General features: G+C 29.3%; 1 protein-coding gene across 3 annotated transcripts; it reads left to right on the forward strand.

Moving 5' to 3' along the window:
* The first annotated feature begins 7122 nt into the window (after window positions 1-7122).
* On the forward strand, window positions 7123-10011 carry LOC148199696 (uncharacterized). 3 transcript variants are annotated; one of them, XR_015785672.1, is made up of 5 exons: window positions 7123-7639; window positions 8449-8522; window positions 8755-8852; window positions 9614-9681; window positions 9857-10011. XR_015785672.1 is itself a non-coding variant. In XM_088111926.1 (4 exons), exons 1-3 carry the CDS (start codon window positions 7393-7395, stop codon window positions 8833-8835), a joined length of 402 nt encoding a protein of 133 aa, XP_087968052.1. In that variant the 5' UTR covers window positions 7123-7392; the 3' UTR covers window positions 8836-8852; window positions 9614-10011. The 3 variants fall into 3 exon arrangements, 2 of the variants coding, with proteins under 2 accessions (XP_087968052.1, XP_087968050.1); XM_088111926.1 differs by having other exon boundaries at window positions 9614-10011; XM_088111924.1 differs by lacking the exons at window positions 9614-9681; window positions 9857-10011 and having other exon boundaries at window positions 7128-7639; window positions 8755-8959.
* Window positions 10012-25595: the final 15584 nt, after the last annotated feature.

Below are 25595 nucleotides of genomic sequence, written 5' to 3' on the forward strand. Positions count from 1 at the left end.
CAATAGACAAAAATTTTCACATTAAGATTAAACCACGCCTATATAATGTTGTCTTTCAATTAAAGCCACATTTATTAAAATGTGGTTTTATATGATTTGTTTTTTAATTTTGCATAGATTGCTTATAAAAAGTTCAATTTTTATATTATATATCTTCAAATCACAATATTACACAACTAGACACCACAATGTATCAACACTTTTAACAATATTCATAAGCAAACTATTCATAATTGAATCTATGATAAATGTCATTCATACATATAATTCAATGGTAGAATGCAAAGTACATGAGATGGAAAAATGAATAAATTTGAATTGGAAGGGACAAGATACACAAGTAAAGAAGCAAAAATTCTGAAAATCATTTTTTTAAAAAAATCATTATTGTGCAGTGTATCTCTCTTATATATTAGTATTATAATAACGTACTTTTACATTTTAAACATGTTTTATCTTTTTTATATATGATTATAAATAAAAACTTCATACATAATATAAATATGGACATATAGGTAATTTCACTAATAATAAATATAAATTTACTAAATGAATAGGATTGTGACAGAGTGAATCTATAACTGAAAAGTGGGCCGTTATGGGCTCTTTGCAATAATCCAAATCAAAAACGAAAAAATGGACCACAGCATAATAAGATAAAAGGGTCTGAAATACTATGTTGCCACATGTCACCATCTAACCATAGCACACAAGATTTTTATAAAAGATATTAATAAAATTAATAATAATAAAAAATAATAAATATGTGTTCCATAAAAAATTTATTCATAGATTCTTTAAATAACACCTTTACCACATTGATTGGTAAAGTTTAAATATTTACTAGAACAAATATAGAGGGTTTTGTTATCTAGCAAAGAAAGTACGAAAAATGAATTAAAATTTATTATTTAATAATATTATATATTTTAAATTGGTTTAAATATATTTTAATCTATATAAATATGACTTCATATACTTTTATTCAATATAGGATATTTATTAATTTTAAATTCTAATATTTTGTAACTCTTTAGTCATTATTAACTACTAAAAATTAAATGTATTAATTAAAATCATTAAGATAATATATGTAAAACCTCATAAAATGATATTTTTAGAAGTGGTAGTAGTCTAAAAATAGTGAGACTCGATTATTTTAATATTAAACGGTTTTATTATAAATAGTTTTGTTATAAACGAGTTTCATTATTTTAAAACGTATCATCTCTTTAGAAATCACTTTTCTAGAGTTATTTACCTTCTTTTTAAGAGTTCTTGATCTCAAGTCATCTATATGACGATCAGGAGGTGTCTAGACGATCACGACGTCAAGGTCTATCATTCTATCTGATTAATTTGGTGCTTAGAGCCTTTTCTTGTTCCTTTTCTTGATCCTTAACCATGCAAAGAGGAACTGTTTTGCACGTATCAAGTGATCTTCTTCCTTGATTATTGGTTCAATTTGGGTTCTAAGATTTGTCTCCAATCGCCAATTGGTGATTCGTAGGTGTTTCTAGAAATTCCTTGTGCGAGAAGTAACCGGGTGTTAATAGAGCTTTATATCGTCAGTGTAAGGTAAGGGAAGCTAGAATCTTTATTTTAAATTGTGATTGTGTTGAAAGAAGTGGGAATGTATATGTGTGTATGTATGAAGAGGTTGAGAAAACGAGAATTTGATTGTATTTTTGTGATAATAATGATAAATTGTGTGATGATGAATGGTTTATAACATGTAAAATCTTCTTGTATGTGTTATTGATGTTGAATTATGTATTGATGAAGTTAATTGTGTTGATTGCATTGTGGAAGAAAGGGTTACCATTGGTTGTAGGTCATTTTGGTCTAAAAATGAGGTCTTAAATGGTGAAATGGTGAAAAAGAATTTGGTGAACTTGCTGGTTGCAATTGGGGTTGGTTATGAATTATTTTAGGACATGTTCGACGTTTTATTTGTGAGAGATTTGAGTTAAGAGTGTGTGGTGGTGAATATGTAGAGTTAAGTTTGGTTTAAAACTTGTTTTTGAGGAAGTGGAGTAGTGAAAACTTGAGTTAGGAGTTCTGTGTGCAGATGGTCATTTTGAATAGTCTTGGTAGGTCATATGGGACTTGTTTGAGTCCCTAAGTTGATTGAAATTGTACCATAAATGGTAGATTTCAATTTAGGTCTATAAGTTGAGGTTTGGTGGATTTTTGAAGTTTAATTTGGTTAGTAAACACTTTAAAATGAGTTTACGATTGTTTAGACACATTTGTTCAAGTTTAATTGACTATATAACATGATCTAGGAGGGTTAGAAACATGATCTAGGAGGGTTAGAATTTGGAAAAAATATATTCAATTGGTTAAGAGAGGTTTGGGGTGATAATTCTGCAGTTTTCGTGCTGTAGAATTATGTAGACTCGTTGAGCGAGTGGAGTCGCTCAGCGAGAGGTCAAGGGGTTTGGGTCACTATTTCAGGATTTGCTCAGCGAGTTGGGTTGCTGAGCGAGTGGTTGAGGGGTTTGGATCACTATCTTTGGATTCGCCTAGTGAGTAGAGTCACTAAGCGAGAGAGTTTGGGGTTTGGACCACTGTATCAAAATTGTATAATAGGGTAAATCATCTAGGTTAAACCCCTTTAGTTGTCCCTATTTTTATGGGTTTTTCCCACTTCGATCCCCGTTTTATTAGAATCCTCAATTTAGTCCTAAAAAATTCTAATTTGAGTCAATTGGGCTGCTACCGTTAAATTAATTTAATGGGGTTAAATTTTTTATGAGTTTGGACGTTGCCGTGGCCAATTTTTGCCACATCACTCTTGACACTGCGTATGAAGAGTCTTCTTTCTCCTTTGGCATCCAAGAGTAGCCTCTCATAAGCATAAGGAATCTACTTTGAATATCTGAAATGAAGTAAGAATTAAAACTACTTTCAAAATGATCATACACTATGTCATCCATAGATAACACTTTACTACTTTCAAAATGTCCAATTTTGTCTATGGAGCAAGAAAAATCCTGCAATTATGGTGGCAGCATTCCATAGGCCCACAGAGATTATATCGACATTAGATCAATGTTGAACACTGTCACTAGTTTAAGTAAGAAACTAAGAATGAAGTGAATTTATAAGATGATAATCTAATGAAGAGTGTATTTCAGGGGTCCCATAAAGTTGATTTTTTAAGAGTAAAAGGAAAATACCTTGATCCATAGTGAAGATTTAGATTACTACGATCCAACTTCATTCTCAGATCTGGAACTTTGTTGTTTATCTTCAAATAAATAGCCTCATCAAGTTGAACTCTGATAACAAGTTCATTGGTCGCTCGATCAAGATCTGCACCAAAATTTTGATTGTACAGATTATCCGGCACATGCCTGAACTATACCTGTATCTCAGCTCTGAACCTAACCTTGTTGCGCTGCAACCATTTCGATTGTACAAATTACCATGTCGCCGTCACCACCTTGTTGTGCCGCAATCGTGAAGCCATTGTAAGAACGCCAGTAGCGCCTTCGATGCACCGCCACCATCAACACCACCTTCTTCGTGCATCCACCATCTAGTGGCGCATCAATGTCGTCGTTACGCAACTCATAAACAATCATCTGCCACCACCTTCAACAACTAGAGAGAACCCAGATTCATGGTCGTGATTCGCGCCATCCCCAGACCGCCACAACGCCTCTATCTCCTTCCACCACTGTCTCTTCTTTGAAAACATTTCACCACTGTGAAACCATCTACCACCACAAGTCAGAAAATCAATCAGCCAAGAAATCTAGAATCGCACAACCTCTCTCGCTGTCGTTCAAACACCACCAAGCCAGCAAACGTTCAAGCAGCCACCGTGAGTGTTCTCGTACCACCACGATCCAGGAACCTACAAACAATCAATCTTATTGTGAACCAGATACCAAATATCCTAATCGTAATCCCCTCTTCGGCGTTCAACCTCCACTGTGAGTTCTCTCCTCATCCAGAAACGCACTTGCAACGAACAACCACCCCTCCTCCGCGACACAGAAGCGCTCCAATGTCGCTATCACCAAATCGCACAGCCACCCTAAATCCTATTTCGAAATATGTATTAGGGTTTTTGCTGTTGGGGAATATGACGCTAACGTGACAAGAGTGATGTGGCAAAAAATGGCCACGTAAACGTCCCAACTCATAAAAACTTAACCCCGTCAAGCTAATTTAACGGCAGGGGCCCAATTGACTCAAATTTGTATTTTTAGGATAAAATTGGGAATTCTAATAAAATGGGGATCGAATTGAGAAAAACCTATAAAAATAAGGACAACTAAAGGGGTTGAGCCAATCATCTATATATAAGTTTAACCATGAAGTTGAATCCACACACAATAACCTCCTTCAATTCTTACTCTAAGTATTTTTTTTTATATGAGTCAAACACTTAGTTGAGTCAAGATGGTGTATGATTGAAAGTGTGAGATAACTTAGAGACAAGTAAGAGAAGATTGAGATTATATGTTTTTAAAAATAAACATAATTTCTTTCTTAAATTTATTTAATGAAACATATTTATAATTTACCTGTGATACATGATATGATATACTACATGTATTTGATATGCCGATCCGTTTATTTTGAAAATAATAAAATATTATATATATATATATATATATATATATATATATATATATATATATATATATATATATATATATATATAAAGTTATCAAAATAAAAAATTATAAATCATTATCATCGTTAAAATACTATTGTTCTATAAGTTAGATACTTCATTCGTAAATGTTAATAAAATATCTTATATATGTATGTGATTTTCAAATTAAAGTATGTGATTCAAATTAAAATGTGGATGCATCATTACCTTTTATTAATAAAAATAAAATACATATATCATTTTATTAAATCTCCTCAAATTTTATAAATTCCATCTCCTTATGTATAAAGAATTACTAATCCCAAAATATATTAATGTATTACTAATAAAATTAATTTATTTTAGTTTAAATTGTTTAAATATAAAAACGTGATAATTATTTTTCTGTATTACATTTAATTTAATATATTAGGATTAGAATTTTTGAAAATATAAAGTATATTTTTTCCTGTAATAAAAACTCTTTATGACATTAGAAAATAAATTGTTTTAAATATATATAAAATATTATAGTTACTTTTAATAGAAAATACAACACTAAAACAAAATTACTAAATAAAAAATAGATATAGTATACGATTACATTATTTGAATTACTTAATTAAACTACATATACCAGAGAAGATGAGTATTTTTTGTGTATTTGCATTAACAATTTTATAACATTAATATATATATATATATATATATATATATATATATATATATATATATATATATATATATATATATATATATATATATATATATAATTTTATAAAAATAATATTAAAAAATTATTTAACCATTGTTTTTAAAATAAAAATTGTCTAATTACTTTGAAAAGAAGAGAAGTTATTTTATTAAATAAATAAATAATTACTTTTAAGTAATTAAAAAAAATGTATATAGTCGTTATCTTTACAAGAGTAACATTTAATTATTTTAAAATTAAAAAGTTATTCAAATATTTATTTTTATAAAATAAAGAATAAATAAATTGTTTTTATTTCTTAAAAGATTAAAAAATTCAATTAAAAAATACAACAAAATAGTGTTTATTTGTGTTTAATAGTATAAATAAAAATTATAATTATTTAAATTATATTTTCCCTTAAACTAATCTTTATTTTGAACAAGAAATTTAAAACGAATTAATATTTTTGTTGGAAATAAGAAATATTTATATTGCATGATTAAAAATATATTTAAGCATTTTAAAAGTTATTATGTAGGTATGACGTTTACTATAATTTCAATTTATTCTTATATATTTTGAAATATGCTTCTTACTTTATGCTTTAGCAAACGAGCTCTTATTCTTATTTCTCAACTAATGTCTAAAATATATCATTTAAATATTAAGTTACATTCTAGAATTTTAAGATATAATATTAAATATATATTTTCATTTATCTCCAAAATATCTTCTTTCACTCTCATTAGGTCAGAGATATTTTGTAACTTTTGCACCTTTCAAAACCTACCCAGTCGAGTACGGTGTGTCCAATTGCTACTCGCGCTTCTATTGACTGTCACTTACCATTCATTAATGCAAATAAAGTTACAAAAAATTTAATTAACTAAAGTTGATGAATAATAATCTATATTTGTATGGAGGATGAAATAAGATTTTTTTTTTTTGTAGTTAGGGAAATATCCATTCATCAAGAGAATGCTTTGATTACATTATTACACGTATACAAAAGTTTACAATATTATTTCTTTTTGAAATTCTTTGGTTTAATTGCTTTAATAGACTTATAAATTAAAAAAAATAATAGATTTGTATAACTCTATCCTTCATCCCATGTTTATTTTTACAGTTTTTACAGACTAAGATGCTTATTTTAATTAACTTTTTTTAACCAATATGTTTTTTCTTTTCTCTTTGAGTGATACCGAACTATCCAGTTTAAGTTTTCTTAATGAAAACAATTGATTGAAAATTATATTAATTCAAGATGGTTTAATCAGGTTTAAGATTAAAATTATTCAACAATAAAATTAGTGACATTCCAAAGCAATAATATAAATATTCAAAAAGACTATTTTAAATTAATTTGTAATTAAACTGATTCACTTTTACACCAAAATAATATGTTATTTGTATCTTTTTGAATGTTATATTCTGAAATTTTACTTAATAACAACATTGACACTTATATTATTACATACCTTCTATTGCAAAGGCGAAATATTAAAATCTATTAAATATCATGATTTTTTTCGTAAAACAAGGACAACTTAGAACTAGTTCGGTCGGTATATATATGTTTTTCTTTTTCTGTTTTTTATTATTAGAACTAAAGTTTTAACTCCATAATATGTGAATTTGCATCATCATTAGCAATGTCATCTTGTCTTTTTAACATTTTTATATTTTCTTTTAATTACATTTTTTACATACATAAATTAATGAATTTCACTTCACTTGTAATCAATAAAAAATAAACAACAATACTTACTTACACTTGTGATGTATAATAAATTAACCAATACTAAAAAAGAATATTTAAAAAAATATATACACTAAGAATAATATTTTTCTATAATAATATATTAATAATGCATCCTACCTACATTTGATTCTATGTATTTATCTCTCCATATTAGCTAAGTTCATTTTTGTCATATTAAAATACTAATTTGATCTCAGCTATTTCTGTTTTCTCACTCTCATTAACCCACCCAACCAACCACAAGCTCTCTCAATAAAACCCCAACCCCTCCACCTAGGAATCTCCGAACAAACTGCCACCACCGCCGCCGCAATGAACTCCACCTCGCACGTGCCGCCGGCGACAGAAACGCCGTCGTTCTGGACGGAGGAGAAGCACGTGCACTTCCTCAACACCATGGAAGCCGCCTTCGTTCGTGCAATGCTTGAAAACCAAGGCGCCGCAACTCTCACGCGCCACTTCCTGCGCCTCGATCGCGACCTCCCTGACACCTCCGATTCCACGTTGGATTTGAAACCGCATCTCCGACGCCGCACCAGAAAACTCCATTCACCCGCAGGTACGTGATCGCACCCCTCACAAGTTTAACTACCGGCGCCTTTTAGCTTCCACCGGTTTGTTATTACCGTTGCTTTGGATTCGGTGGATTGGGTTTGTTTGAGCTGAGGAGAGTTCTGATAGTCATAAGACAGCGTTTGGCTGCATGTTATTATTTCTTTTATTACTTTGATAAAAACGGTGGTGGCGGTGGACCGGTGGTTGACGATGTAAAGCCCCAAACCAAACAGCACGTAACCGGTGTCAAAAACAACGAATATGCTTCTTAGATATTTGTAGACATTGAATGATTTTTTCTCTTTCCATCTGGCCCCACCATCGAATGCCATTTTTATTTTTACTTTTATTTTTACATTAAAGATAAAAAGTTATACACAGTAAATGTTTGCCGTTAACACTAAGAATAATACATTATAACATATAATTTTGTTCATATATATATATATATATATATATATATATATATATATATATATATTATAATGTTATTGAACACACAAACTATATTTACTGAAATAGTTAATCTTAATTTTATGGCAGACTTATTTTGGATTAATTGTGGATTTTGTAGGTAGATTTAGTAAGAGTGGATATTTATTTTTTAAGAATTTAATTAAAGCAAACAAAATGTTGGTAGTTTATTTGTGTCAATTAATTAAAAGCTTTTTTTTTCTAGAAAAGTTCTTTTAAGCTTTACAGCGATGTTTTTCAATGTATTTATTTGATGAAAATGATCTGACGATCCACTTATTTTTGTGTCCCTGTTTTCTATTCTTTATTATAATTTAAATCGGGTATTGGTTCTTACAGTAGATTCAATGGGTCCAACAATGAGAAGACCGAGGAGAAGATCATCTCAGCCGTACAACTCATCGCAGGATCAGGTGTAGTAAATTTGCCTTTGTGAAGATGAAAGCTGTTTCCAGCCACCGGATCATGATCCAACTGTTAAAATATGAAATAATATGTACATTTATTTATATATTAATCGGTTCACATGATTCTCTGAATGGTCTTGTGCATGCATAGTTTAAATTATTAAGATAAGGATATTTTGTCGAAGAGATATATATGGATGAGGAAAAAGACTAACGTGTGATTTCCACATGGACACAGGTGGTCCCACATGCAGAAAACCAAAGAGAAGGTGCAGCAGCATGTAATGGTGACGACGATGATAAAAGAGCACAAAATTAAGAATATTGATGTTTAGTGTACCTTTTCTACCAACTCCACTTTTATTTACAATTTATTTACAATATATTCGTCTTTGATTTATTATTATTAGTATTATAAATTAAATGTACTTTTCGTTTTTCAATTCGAATGTAAAATTAAAATTTGTTTTTATTTCAAATTCTAAAATAAAAATATATAATTTTTAATTTAGTTATATTAAACCTTTTGATTTATATTTTAAGGAATATGAGTTTGAGTTGAGTTAAATTTGAAAAAAATAAAACTTATTATATAACTTAATTTATTAAGAATTTGGTTTATCGGATTGAATTTATGATGAGTCAGTTAATATTTTTTTATTATATTATAAATAAAAATAAAGAAAAAAATATTTTTAAAAAATAAAATATTATAAATTTATTTATCTAAAATAGTCAATTCACAGTGGGATAGACCGGATTGGATCTGGTCTATTTTGATAAACATTAATTGAAATATTATTTAACATAAAATATCATTTAACATATAAAAAAGATTAATATGATTTAGTTAAAATAATTATATTTATTTGCTTTCAAAATTTAAAGAATAATATTATTATTATCTTCTTTTTCAAATTTGTCTTATTTTTCTCTAATTTATGACATGTAAGTTTTCTTTAAGAGTTTGTAACTAAATTTGTCTATCATGTGAGAAGATATTAAGAAACTATGCATGTGTGCCGGTTATTATCAATGAAGGAAGGCAGCACATGCAATGAGCTAAGATGTTTCTTATTTTTTCCATTTCTTTGCAGCAGAGTTATTGGTTCCCTTTTTCATATGATGGGAAAAGAAAGCAAAGTTTGAGATGTGCATGTTATGGGTGAGAGATATTTTATGAAAGTTCTAGGAGTATCATATCATATCAACATTATTTGATAGTGCAGTGGGAAAAATAGTAAGAGTTTTATAATATATATATATATATAAATAAATAGATATATAATAATTTTTACTATTGGACGATAATGTAAGAAAATACGATGTTATTGAATTAGGGCACGTGAAGGTGTGGATTGTGATTAGATTGAAGGAAAGGGACATGAGAGGAGTTTGGTACCTTATCTGTATGATGTTGGAGGCAGTGGTGGTTTTTTGGTAAATGTCTTGAAATCGAAATTCTGTGTTATGCTTTTTCTCTTCTTTTAGAACACTCTCATCTTATTGCCAACTTTCCATCATTGCTTCTCATGTGAAGTCCTATTCCACCATTCCATCCACTTTTTAGTATCTCTCTTCTATTGCTTTATACTTTCTATTTATGTTAAATTACAAGTACAAGTACTACCTTAATTTCAGTTTTTGTTTGCTTTCTAAATTGTTTTATATGATTACGATATGTGTTTCAACTGATCTAAATTCTATTTTCTAAAAACAAAGTAATTAATTAGGGAGTGGGTTTTTAATTTTGAAAATTGCAAAACTGGGTGTCTATCTTAATTTTTGTTTTGTCTATGTAAATTAAAGATGGTCTGTGTTATGAATATTCTTTAGATTTCTCGACTTCACCAATAGTTATAGATAACTTTAACTCATTTTTTAAAAAGTTTCTTTTTAAAAGCTTCTCTCAAGTGGAATATAAAAAATGTGGTCTTTAAAATCTATCTTAATTGGATTAGAATCAAGATTAAAGTGTGTTTGATTTTATCATACAAGACTTTATACAAAATTTTAATTAATTTTTTAGAAACAATATCATTTATATACAAATATAAAATTATATATTTTTTAGATAGTTTAATATATTGTAATTTTATTATATTTAAATTAATATTTTTATATCATATTTAATATAACTATTGATTATAATTTTTTTATTAATTTTATTATTTTTTAGAGAAGAAAACTTGTAACACTAATAAAACAAATAAAATTCCAAACACAATAAAAAAATATAAAATCTAACAAAAATGTAAAAATATTATAATATTAGATTAATTTAATAAAATTCACACAAAAGTTGTTTTTATAATTAATATATATATATATATATATATATATATATATATTAAACCTTTAAATTGAGATTTTTATTTAGTTTTGATTCAGATATAAGGGTATATTCACTTTAAAATATTGATTTGGGGAGAGTGAGTGGATGAACTTGAGGAAATTATAGAGTGAATTAATTGTTGTTTGTTTAAAGAGAATTGGAGGTGAGTGAAAATGAATTTGAAAGTAAAATTTATGAAAATTAGTGTAGAATTTGATTGATGTGACAAATAAATAAAATTATTTAATTGATAACATTTAAGATTATCAAAATACCCTTAATAATAAAAATAAATATAAAATTATAATTATCAATATTATATATAATTGTAAAAATTATTATAAGAAAAAAAAAATAAAAATTAATTTTTAACATGAAAACAAAAATGTATTATTATTATTGTTATTTATTATTATTATATATTATTATTTATTATTATAATTTATTTATTTATTATTATCATTATTTTTTATTTATTTATTATTATTATTATTAAGAGTTATTTTGTAATTTTATTTCTCATCCCTCAAATCCTCTGATACGAGGAATGATTGATTTTAACCCTCATCCCTCCTATCCTCACTCACAAATCCACACAAATTGCATTAAGTGAACATCCTCTGTCTCTTTTTTTTTTCTCTCACAAATAGTAAATATACTAAGTGAACACAACATAAATGAATTTTTTACACAAAAAAATTAAATAATTATTATATATTTCAAAAATATGTTTTACCAGTCAAAGATTTCAATGTTCTATGTTGTTGTATAATTTTTCAATATATAAGTAAACAACCAAGTTTATTAAAACCTCTTACAAAAGTCTACATTAGTGTGATTAAAATGTTTGTTTATAGTTATTTGACAAATTAAAAATATTGATATTTACGATATATTAAGAGTTAATTGTTTTTTTTCTTGCATTATTTTAGAAAATATATAAAATAATATATATATATATATATATGTGTGCGCGCGGGCGAGATTCACTTTTGTAACCGATATTTTTAGTACATAATTTGTGGATAATGTTATCTTTTATTAATATATTTCATTTTACTATTTTTTTTAAGTTTTTTAAATATTTTTTGAACTTGATTAATTATTAAAATTATGTGATAATTTTTTATTTGGTCACAAAAACAAATTAAATACACATGTGCGCATGTGTTTGATGCCCGAAGATGTTTTATCTCTTATACATTATTTATGAGAACTCTATAGTGAAGAATCATCTATATGATTGATGTTTCAAGTAAGGTCTTTGCTTCATGTTCCTTGCATCATATTTGATTATTATTGTTGAGAGCTTCCATGTTCAACTATCTTCACCATGTTGTAGTTTGTTCTATATTAGAATATTTTTTTTTCCACATTTCGCGTGCTCCTCTTATTTCTTGCATATGTAATTAAATTATAACCAAATCACTTTCAACCAAATATTTAATGACATCTCAATGAAAATGAATAAAAAATCAACATTGGTTTCTTGTGTTTGTATCGGTGTATTTGTATTGGTGTGGTTAGTTGTAATTATTATAAAAAGTGGTGATAGAACAAACTTCTTTCAACTTCTTACCATTTAAATTCTTATACGTATATGTGTACGTATGATTAAACCATTTGTGAAATATAAGATATCTTATTTTCTTAATGAATTTCGTAATTAATATTACCATCTTTGAAGTCAAATACCATATTTAGTATTCTCATATACGCCTACATGAATAACATACTCTTAAAAGGTTACATAATATATATGTTATATCAATATCACAATATTATGTCACCACATAAATAAATAAATAAATATATATATATAAATATATATATATATATATATATATATATATATATATATATATATATATATATATATATATATATATATATATATATATATATTATGGCCGGACGATAAAGAGCATGCATTGATAAGAGTTCAAATTTGTAACTACATCAGCAATGAACGGCCACGGTCGGCAAGCAAAACAATATAATCCATCCGAGTAACCATTACCTCCACAAAAAGCAAAAAATACCCCCTCTACGCTCAATCACTCATCATCGTCCTCGTCCGGACGCTCCTCTTTTTCAGCTGCCACATTCTCATCGACCGGCGAACATACGATCGACATCATCTTCCTATCGTAAACATCTTAGCAAATGTCAAAATTGATGGCCAAAGGATCCGCCCCTAACAGAAAAGCGTTTGACGGAGCGCCTTATTAAAGTCCTCTTCATGCTCAATTTGAACATTTGTGTTCAAAATGGCAATAGCCTCGTTGGCCCTCTCCACCTGACTTTACAACTCTTTCTCTCTTTCGGACAGTCGCTTTGCCTCCAACTTCAGCCGTCCGGCCTCCTCGACAATCCGATCACTCCTAGCACGAGTTTCCTTCAGCTGTTGGATGGTCGTACTCAGCTCCTGGCGCACCTCATCTATTTTTTCTTCCAGTTCAGACCACTTCTTTCCACACTCTTTATGCTCAAGAGTGAGAGCTTCCAGTTGAGTGCGGAGATCCTCGACGACCTTCTTCTCGGTGGCTAGCTCCGCTTGAACATTCCCAGCGTTTCACTGATCGGCAAATTTGCGTAGATACTAGACCAGCATGGCCCCCAGGCTCGCGAACTCCAGCGCGCCTCAGTGATGTCCTTCTCTGACATAGGTTCAATCACCGTCTGTTGAGAAGAGCTCGTGTGGAAGCTCACTCGGCCCCCCACATTAAATGCCGGGTCGAAGAGGCCGCGCGGAAGATGATGAGGACATCTCGACGACTCCGCTTTGAAGACGACTTCTCCCCTTCCTTGACTTTCTCTTCTTCTTTTCTAAGGGGGTGACAGTGGGGATGGCGGCCGCCTCAGACGACTCCAGGTTCACCATGGGAGCCGGTTGCACCACTCCGACCGCCACGGGAGGATCTGGCTTCGTCACCGTCCTCGATTGCGTAGCCGTTAGTCCATGGCTGGAACCCGCCGACCAGGGGTCCCTCTTCTGGGACGATGACACGTAGCTTGTCTTGCGGAGCGGTGGAAGAGACATGATATACGAAAAGAAAACATAAATTTAGCTAAGTTAATAGAAAAATAACACGCAGATAGTGGCAAATGCCATACCGAACGACATTTGATCAAAATCCTCATGCCCAAGGCATTCAACTAAATTTCGGGCAGGGAGACGGCGGGATAAGGCGTCAATGGTCTTAACCGCCTCAATCTCAACGGGCGTCATGGAGTCGACCGGCACAACATTTATTTTGGCATGGTCCCTTGTCCAATAAAAGGGGAACAGGGGACCGCCCGGACATTAAAGTAGTGCAGAAATACGGAAATGGTGGGAGTAATCGCTAGGGCCGAGCACATCGCCACAAACGCCTGGATACAGGCCCAACCGTTCGGATGTAGTTGAGAGGGAGCGACGTTTAGCCTTTGAAGCACGGCTGATTGGAACGCGGTGAAGGGAACCCGAACGAACATCTGGTTGAATAAATATGTATATACAAAGAAGAAGTCTTCAGTGTGGGCCCCATTTTCGTGGAAGACTCGCTCGTTAGGATGACTAATGCCGAGGCGGATCAAACGGGTATCTTTTCCATCCCTGGCTATGAACGATCGCTCTACCCATGACCGCAGTTCCTCTTGGGTAGAAAACTCAGACTCATAGGATCCTACTTCGTGAGAAGCCAAGTCATAACCCCCGATTACGGGCCACCCACCGGCCGATTCCGCCCATTCAGCGTCTATGACGATACCCACTTGGGAAAGGAAGAGTGATATCCCATTTATGACCCGCTCGCCACCACCAACGGGGGATCTCGGCCCCGATCCCCCCTCCGGCTCGGGCCTTTCCAGATAGGACGAAGACACCGAGCTGGGAGACGATGACCTATTCCCGTCAGATGAATCCCCGCCTTCCCTACCCGTTGACCCGTTGGAAGAAGAAACGCGAACAGTAGCCATTTATTAATTACCTTGGAAAAAGAATTTTAAACCGAACGACAGCAACAAAAGAGAAAGAAAGTGTGTGAAAATGACTGAACCCCGAGCTCCTATTTGTATCAAAATTTTTGAAACCGCTGATTCATATCCACCGTCCAATCTTTTTGAATGTGTTTGGAAAGGAGATTTTGTGTGTTAAAATTACAAAAATTGATTTAAAAGAAAATGTGATTCCCAAATGTTAAACATCCATCCAACGATCCAAATACATGCGTTAGAATTGTCACAATTTTACAAAGATGCCTAATCATATCACTTTATTTCCATTAGAGAAATCTTATAATTCAATTATGGAAACTAAATCAGAATCACAATTCTTAATTATTGTGAATTCAAGTCAATGCATTGATTGATTTAGGTGATCACGATTTAGGCTTGTGGGCCAAATAGTTTCTTTGGACCCAAAGGCCCACAAAATAAAAGTTTTAATCTAATTACAAATGAAAGTACAAAAGTTGTGTTAAAGTCTGGAACTTAAATCAAAAGCTCTAGCACAAATAATATCTTAAAACTAAAATTAGGATTGAAAGAGGTAAAAATTGACATATAATTTTTTTATTGTGAATAATTCTAAACTTATATGAAAAGTCACAAAAGGTAAGATTGAAAAAACATAACATAATTAATCAATTATTTGAAATTTAACATATATGTATAGAACAATAATTTCCTAAAAAGTGGTTCCAATTGTTAGAAAAATCTCAATTTGTGAAAAACAAAGGTATCTTATTAATATAATAGTCCAATGTAAAAGGTCATTAATAAGAAAAAATTATATGTAATAAGAAGATAGTTCACAAAATGAGCTTCATGATTAAAAATGAAAATCTTCCTATGTCTTTTTATGAGATATATTTAACTTACATATAAATTAATTTTATCCTTTAAATTATTTTATTTTATTATTTAAATTTAATTACTTATTTAATAAGTACAGTTGCACAAATTTATCTTTTGGTTCATATATTTAAAAATGATTTATTTTAGTCTTTACAGATATCATTGTTATCTCTTTTAGTTTTGTATACATATAATCTTGATTTGGTTTGGTTTCTGTCATCTAAATATTTAAAGACTAAATTATAAAATACTATATATTCTAATTTCTTATATTTTTTAGTTTTAAGTTTATGACGTCATCTTCAATGAGAAAGGCCCAGTTACTCTTCAAGCCCAAAACGTGCTTTCACCAACCAAATTTGCGATAATACGTATTTTCATTCCCAAACGTAGAGAATATGCATGCCTGGATTTAAATTTAAAAAAATATTTTTACGAATTTAAGATTATAATAGTAACAAATTTTAATGAATTAAGTAATAAAGATGAAAGATATTGTCTATATAATGAAAGTATTTTTATTCAATTTTGTGGACACGGACCAAATCCAATCATTCATATAAATAATTTTTAATCAGACTTAGGTATACTTAACTTTCATATATGTATTAAATCAAGCATAGTATCTGACATCAAAGTTTGAATAATAATTTCTTGGTTGACATTCAAGAAACCTTCAAGTAAGAGTGTTGAAAAGTATTTGTGCTTTGAATTGGCTAAGATAATTTTATGAACTCATTGAAATGTGCATGCTAAAATATTTGTTACATTTTTATCTTTGTAGAATCAAACGTTATCTTCATTAATGTTACAAGACTATATATTTTTATTTTTTGCAAACATATAGAAATTCCAGCTAATATCATTACTTATCAAACTTAATTCAAAATTTATTCAATTTAAAAGTTAAATAAAATATTATGTTGAATATAGCTCTAATTATAATACTAGAAAATGGTCACTTAACGACAGATGAAATTTGTCACTATATTTCGTAAATCAGTCACTAATTCATGAAAATTTAAGAACAAAAATATATGATTTGTAATTCATTTACATTTAAAATAATGGCAAAATTAATTTGATATATATCATAGAAATAAAATAATTATAAAAAAAGTAAATATATGTATTTATAAAAAAATAAAAATATAGAAATAGTATAAAATTAATGTAATTAGTTTATATATGTTTTAAGTTGAATAAAATTTAATGTTACTAAGTAATGAACATATAAATATAAAAAAAAACTAAATTATAGTTTCAAGAAAAAAAATAAGTTATGTCACTGTAGCCACTAAAAAGTTATTGTTAATTCAACAGTGATGGGAATTTTATGTTACTAAAATAAATTTAGTTCTCTAATTTTGTTTTCTGTAATTAAGACTTTGGCATTTTCAAGTAAACAAACAAAACATATAAAATTTGTATATAAACTTGATTACATGTAAAGATAAAAAAACAGAATATATGACAAAAATGAATAGTAGTAAAGTACGAATAAAAATAGCAATGTGACAAATTAAAAGTTTCAACGCATATCCATAATTGATAAATAAGTATTCATATAAAAAAAAAACACAATACATCGACATAAACATGCAAGAAAATATGTGCTTAGGATCTCATGAATTTAATCAATTCTAATATCATCATCATGATTAGGATTATAACATCATCGTGATGATTAGTACCGTCTATAATTGGATTTCATAATACAAACTTTTATATTAAAATATAATAAAACAAGTCGTATAGACTCATTTGCTGTTGAATTTGTTTATTTTTTTATGATTAGATATTAATTATACATTTATTTGTTAATCATATGTTTGAAATTATTTATTAATTAAAAATAAATATCAAATTTCAATAAATAATTAGAAATAATTTTGACATTATATATTAAATTTATAAAAATGAATTAGACTTAAATTCGCTTCTATTATAACTTATCATAATAAGATTTATTAAATTTATTATATTATTCATTATTATGTTGATATTGGACCACCACAAATATATAGTTCTATAATGAAGTATGAATGTATTTTGTATAGATGTGTGTTTGAGATATTACATCGACTAAAGATAAACAGAACAATTTTAAATTTATAATTTTGTTTTGTAAAGATGAGTTATTTTCTATTAATTTTATCTTTAATATTCATTTACTAATAGTTCATAATTCAACTATTTGAATTTGTTTAATACATTTTTCTTATTCATCACTTGAGACTGAATACTTGTAAATTAACTCACTTTTCACCAACTAAACATTTTATTAAATGTGAATACACGTTCTCTTTCTCATTTATACCTCCAACCAGTAAATAGATGTCATGTCAATCATAGAGATATAATAAAGGTTTAATTGCTTCCTTTGTCCCCAGTTTGGTTGAATTGTGTCAAATTCATCCTCATTTTTAAAAAAGTTTCATTGTCATCCTCACGTGGTGTAAAAGTTTCATTGTCGTCCTCACGTGGTGTAAAAGTGTCAATTGAATCCAAACATAGAAAAAATTTGTGTCAAAGTAGTCATTTTTCCTATATATCTGTGTCTTCCTTTCATACAATCAAGTACAGATATTCATTTTACCTTATCCAATTTAAGGCTTTTCATAGCTCCAGAGAAGTGACATATGAAAGGAAGACACAGAGATATAGGAAAAATGACTACTTTGACACAAATTTTTTCTATGTTTGGATTCAATTGACACTTTTATACCACGTGAGGACGACAATGAAACTTTTTTAAAAATGAGGATGAATTTGACACAATTCAACCAAACTGGGGACAAAGGAAGCAATTAAACCTATAATAAAACATTCTTTCTTTTGTTGATGCTATTTTCTTTATAAAATAAAGCCAAATAAATGAAATATTGATTTTAACTTCTAATTTTTATGCTTGACCTTATTGTGAAATAATTACACAAATAATTAAATATATGTACTAGTTTTCTATCACCACGGAATTAGATTTGGAATTCTGATTCTAATGAATAGAATGTCAAATAAAATGTCTCCAAACAATTGTATGGCTAAACTAAAACTAATTCCTTACAAATGACACGATTTGGACGTAATTTGATAATCTTCGTATTTCAAATAATTCCAGATTCAAGGAATAATATATAGCTAAAGAAAAAAAATAACTAAATCTAATTTAAAATATGTTAAAGAAGTCACAAGGCAAAAAGAAATTGTTATTTTCTACAATAAGAAAACAAGTCACTATATTTTAACATCAAGAACTTCTTTACCAACCAAATCAAACTTGGTCGTTGAATGAAAAATACTATTCAATAGGAAATTCGGTCACTAAAATTTATGAAAAAGTGTATTAAAAAGTAATTGTAATCGTGATTGATTTCGCTACCAAATATCTTATGCCCCCAACAATTCAATCACAAAAGTAAACACCATTTTATATATATATTTGATGAATATTGATATCCGTGACAAATTCAATCGCAATTTTTCCACCGACAAAAAAATTTCCGTTACTTTTGGTTGTTAATCTGCGTTTTTTCTAATAATGTCACAATCCATAGCACATTAAGTCATCAATCACTCAAAGATTTATTAAGAAAAAAACTATTAATAAATCTTACCGACTAAATTAACTTATTATAATTTTTAGAAATAAGATATCGAGTGAAACAACAAAATCACATGAAACTCGTAAGTTTGATAATAATTTTTTTGTTTATATAAAATAGCATTTAATTAAAAGAAATTACGGCGAGTGAATTCAATCCATCTTAGTTGGGTTAGTGGATTAATGAGTAATAACATGAAGAACTTTTAGAAAAAAGGAAACATATTTCTCATTCGTCATTGGAAAATTTAAAAGTTAACTCAAAAAGTCTTGAAATTTATTTTTCTTAGTACATGTGAAGTTATTTTTTTATTATTATTTATAACGAAAGCAGAATTTTTTTTTCACTGACAAAAAATGAAGGTATTATGAAGCTTCTCATAACATTCAAACATTGATGTCCCCACAAAAAATCAGCATTCTATGTTTTACTTTTTCCACATTGGCATGTTAATTTGTTATTTCAAGAGGTGACAAGAACAAGAGAAGTCACTTTCTTTCGGTGGATAATTATCCATCATTTAATAAGAAGATAATAAAAGTTGTGGCTATATACAAAAATTGGTGGTGCAGCATCATTGGAATTAATGCAGGGGACCAGACAAGGAACAAAATAAGCAAGATTTCGCAGTTTGGTAAAAACAATAGGAAAATCATCACACGATACAATTTTTAAGGCTGCAAAAATTTGGTCTGATTGAGAGAAACTGTCTCTGCATGCATGCAACTTTTTATATCTTTTGTCTTCAATTGCTGCGGCATGCATGTGTTAGTGTTAACGATATTACAACATTGATTTGGGGAGTGTTAGTTTTTTTTTTTTTTAAATATCATTAATTAGTATTCCTTTCAAATATCATGCCTTCAAAATCTAATCGTATTTAGAAAAAGTTAAAAAGAAAGTTTTAAATTTGTTTTTAATTTCTTGAACTTGATTAAGTTAATTTGCTGTTTTTTTAACATAATTTTATATATAAAATAATGTTAGGTATCACAGTATATTATGATATCTAATATATTATATCTAACCTAGTTTGACATATCCAAGTACGTCAATCACTTGTAATTATATTACAAATATTATTAAAAGATAAAATAATAACAAAACATGAAGATGAAAACAAATTTATGTACAAAAAATACGCAACAAACTTTTCTTAAAATAAACTCAACAAAATATGTTGGTTTCATTTATGAAACTAATATACAAATATGAGTTGTCATGATTTTGCTTCATGTGTTAGTATTTTTAGAAGAAGTTGGATGAATATATGGATAGCTTTTAAGCTTTAACTTACAAACTTCTATTTATGTTAAATTTATGAGGGCAATTTATGCATTGGAGCATGGATGGAAAATTTTCAAAAGCTTTGATTGGAAAGTGATTCTTCTTTAGTGTGTCATGATTTTTAGATCAACGAGTAGTTTCTTGTAGTTTTAGAGGAAGATGGCGGCAATGCTTGCATTTTTATAAGAATATGCAATTCTAAGTTTTTCATGTTTTTCGTGAAGAAAATAATTGTGTCGATAAGTTAGCTAATTTAGCTTTGATTCATATAAACAATATAAGTAGTTAATGCTTTACCACCATGTATTTATTTAGATTTTTTTCATAATAGGTATAGTTTATCTATGGTTTGTGAAGTTTAATTTTATCATGGGTTTGGTGTGGTCCCATGTGCTTTATATTCTTTTTCTTTTTAATAATTTTTTTATGTAATGACAAATGATTGATGAGATTTTGAGTGACATCATAGTTGACATATCAAAGTTCATAATAATGCCTAATATGACCTTATTTGAACAAAAATAATAAACTTATGCTCATGAACATAAGCTTGAAGATCAAAGATACAAAGTTTATTGCCATGAGATAATTTCTTGCATATATCCTTCCAAAGACATATTGAAGAATAAAGTGTGTTATAAGTTGAATCAAGACATGATGGTTTGTTGCAAGGCTATCATGGATTGTGAAGAAGAGATTTGGGAGTCGAAGGAAAAAGAAGTAAATCATCGACTAACCATTCATTGTTTTTCTATTCTAAATGCGGTAAGAATATTCTGTATGACTAGATGTGAAAATTTTGTTATGTTAAAAGAAGAGTAATAAGATGAGAGTGTGATTCTCCTTAGAATGAAGAAACAAAGAATTTGATGGATTCACAAGATGATTAACCAGTGCAAGTTGAATTGAAATTTTAAGTGGCCATGGTTGAACACATTGAAAAACAGTAAGGGATTATCTCTGACAGAATTATTTTCTCCATACTCACTGCACCATGTAAGGAGATAAAAACCCCAAGCAAAATATAAAAAGGAGAGAGTCAACAGATGAAGAAAGAAGATTTGATCTTTAGTCCAAATATGTGAAAAAGATTGTAACTACCTAACTAAGACTAGAAAACAAACTAAGATTCTTATAACTAATTGCATGCTCAATTTCACATCAAAGATCTCAACAATCTCAATTGTTTTTAGGTCTTGAAATTGTTCAGTTTCAATATAGTCTTATCATTAATCAATGGAGTTTCTCTCTGAACATGGATTAACATATTATAAACCTATGAGCATTTCTATTGATGTCTATGTTAAGTTTTATGCTTTTAAATTTCTTATTTGGAATATCTTACTATTTTTCATATGCTGATATATTAAATTACCTTTTTCATCCAACAACTAAGTTTGTTTGTTGAGTTTCCATAGTCATTTATTTCAAAGTTTTTTTTTTAATCATGAAATATTTAAGTCTTCCCCGACATTTTTCTTTTTATCCTTCTCATACTTAACACCACATTCAACCATTCAAGTCTTTTCTTATTTTTACTATATTTTTGTCCTAATAGTAGACCATTTATTGGTTTTGTATCCTTTTTGGTTTAGCATTTTTCTGTTGAGGTTAAGTACATAGCCTTGACCCTTACTTGTGAGCTCCAATAACTACAATTTTTGTATTGTGACTTATCTCTCAACATTCTTACTCCTTTGTCTATTTTTTATGATAATGAATATAAGGAATTTGCATAGCAAGGATCTCCTTTTTCATAAACCAACAAAACATATTAACATGGACTATTATCTCACAAGATTGAATATTTAGTAAGATTTGTTGTTTGTTTCATTTGTCATTCAATTCTCAATTAGCAATATATCTCATTCGTCACATTATGTACAATCCAACTTGAAAAGGAATATTAGTAAAAATTAAGTCTTTTGATATGTGTCTAACCTTAGTTAGGTACTTATAGTTGTTATCCATAATAGTTATCTATTCTTTGTAAAAATAAAATATTATTTGTACCTCTTTTTTTTCTTTACTAATTTGAACAAAATATATTTTTTTTATTTATGAGGTTTGTTTTCTTTTTTGTTTGGGTTTATCTCCTTTTTATTCTTCCTTAATTGGGTTTATCTCCTTACAAGTCTTGAAAAAAAATTCACTTACCATAAAATTTAAATAAAAGACAAATTGTAACTAAGATTAGCTTACCCAGTCATGATTCTTTTTCCTCTCTAATTTCAAATGGCTTCGGTGGTATCCACTGGTCATATGGTAATCCTCTCATATTCCCTTGATGAATTTGATATGATAGGAACTTTGGAAAATCTTATAAAGAATTTATTTGTTTCTAAAAATAGTTCATGTAAATGATGACTTAACTTTTAAATGTTAAATGAAATATTATATCATTTTAAATGTATATAAACATGAAATAAAGGTTTTTTTTAACATCCTTATTTTTCTTAGCATTCAACTACCACGTGATTCATTATACTTCAGTAATATAAAACACTTAACTTGAAGAAAGGATATAAGATGCTATTACAAATAATTCAAAAATAACTTATAATAGCAAAATATATACTAAAACCTAGACTACTATAAAAATATTACACTAAACCAAAAGCTTAATAAGGTAATTACATTAATGAACGAAGCTTGAAAACAAACATTCTACTATGCGTCTTAGATCTACATCTTCCTAGAACCTGCTCACCAGGACATTCCCCTAAGCTCACACCATTTAGGTGATCATTGCAAAAGAGAAGAAGCAAAACAGACAAACAACACAAAGAAGAAAGGGTAAGCTAATTTATCAAAGAATACATATAAAAATTTTATACAACATCGTTCTTGTAATTCAACTATCAACAACCAAACAACATTCATACACATTTCATCATCTAACTCTAGACTCACCATCCAGATACATGTATTGATATTGAACTATAGAGGCTCTACCTTTGAGGTGGTATAACAACAACAACAACAACACCCTCATCAACAAATTACCACACTCCAAGGTTAACACTCACCAGGACATTCCCCTAAGCTCACACCATTTAGGTGATCATTGCAAAAGAGAAGAAGCAAAACAGACAAACAACACAAAGAAGAAAGGGTAAGCTAATTTATCAAAGAACACATATAAAAATTTTATACAACATCGTTCTTGTAATTCAACTATCAACAACCAAACAACATTCATACACATTTCATCATCTAACTCTAGACTCACCATCCAGATACATGTATTGATATTGAACTATAGAGGCTCTACCTTTGAGGTGGTATAACAACAACAACAACAACAACACCCTCATCAACAAATTACCACACTCCAAGGTTAATCCTTTCAAACATCTATGGCTAACAAATAACCAATAGACTAGGGAACTTCTGCTACTCTCCACCATATAACCATCATTCTTTTCTTAAGACTGGAGGTTATTGTGAGCGTCATAATAACCTCTAATTACTAGCTTCTTATATCAATACATACACTTACACACATAACCATTTAAAGGAATTCTCCTTGAACTCCTTATAACCATCATTCACATGCCATCATATCTTTCAATCATATCATAGAGTATAAAGTACAATATTTTATCATTCATGACTAAGCACAAAAGAGAAATCTATGAAAAAAATGACCATGAAACTCAGACTCACTCTCCCAACGAGTAGTCCTCACTCGTCCAACGAGAACAAAACCACTCAGCTCTCATAGCCCAATGAGCTGGTTCGTCCTACCCCTGAAACTCACCACCAGAACCCTTATTTACTCGCCCAACGAGTAAATTGTTCGCCCAACCCCTCTACATAAACCAACAGCCCTCCAAATATGCCAAGAACACTACTCCAAACTCTCATATCTTCTCCCATGCATTTCTACCAACTTTTAACACTTCTAAATGATAATCAAAGATATAGCAACCCGTATATACATATATACTCCAATCTAAACCAGTATTGACTCCTTCTACTATGGAAATTCCACTTAAAAACAACTCAAAGCTTACTTTATGGGCTAAAATTCAAATCTACTAATTTTCACTCTTGACCAAGTAATTTAAGGGTCTAGACAAGTCCAACTTACCTCAAAAACAAACTCCAAACTCTCCATTTTATCTAAAACCTTTTACTTCTAACATTCATTACTCAAAACCTCAAAATACACTTTAAAGTTAATGAAAAACACAACTTATCCTCTATTATGCAAATCCAAACCATATACATCTTCACTCATCATTCAAACTAGTCCCAAATGACACTACCAAAGATCTTAAACTCTCATGCATTTCGTCCATTTTACCATTTCTTGTGAAAGTTAACTACTAACACTCCCACTAATGATCTAAAATTATACAACTTCAATTTTATTCAACAATCCAACCAATTATAACACCATCATTTCACTAAAATACCAGTAATAAGGTTATTCCAATCAAACACATACTCATACAAGTCATCAAGCATCATACAACCAATTTCACTCAAATCAAAACAACATTTTCACCAAGTCATTCATCTTTAACATCACTAAATCATATTTTCATTTCAAAATTTCATCAAGCATACTGGAAATTAAATACTCAAAACATAAAACTAGCTTTTGTTACCTTTTTAAAAGAGCTCTACCTGTACCTATAGACCATAAAATCACGATCTGGATATAACATTAGTACCATTGATCAATAGAGAGTCTTATAGAAGACTCAGACATTACATGCAAAATGAGCAAGACCCACATGCAACAAAAGAAAGAAAATACCAGAGAAAAAGGGTCAAAACTTAATTTACTCAAATGGAGAAACTGATCGGTCTGAATTGAAGAGCTCGCCGTCAGGATCACTCCTGCCGTCTCAGTTCTTCAATCAGATGAACAAAGAACTTATGGAAAGAAGTCGGAGAACTCTAGAAAAGTGATTTTTAGAGAGATTGCGTGTTTTAAAATAATAAAACTCGTGTATAACAAAACAATTTATGTTAAAACCATTTAATATTAAAATAATC

The sequence above is a fragment of the Vigna umbellata genome, chromosome 4, assembly GCF_029865625.1.
Source record: "Vigna umbellata cultivar VRB3 chromosome 4, Vumbellata_1.0, whole genome shotgun sequence".
Lineage (NCBI taxonomy): Eukaryota > Viridiplantae > Streptophyta > Magnoliopsida > Fabales > Fabaceae > Vigna > Vigna umbellata.

Coding starts and splice junctions, on each gene's coding strand:
- LOC148199696 (XM_088111926.1), top strand. CDS start 7,393: ATGAACTCCACCTCGCACGTGCCGCCGGCGACAGAAACGCCGTCGTTC. Junction 7,640..8,448: donor AAAACTCCATTCACCCGCAG/GTACGTGATCGC, acceptor TGGTTCTTACAG/TAGATTCAATGGGTCCAACA. Junction 8,523..8,754: donor ACAACTCATCGCAGGATCAG/GTGTAGTAAATT, acceptor ACATGGACACAG/GTGGTCCCACATGCAGAAAA.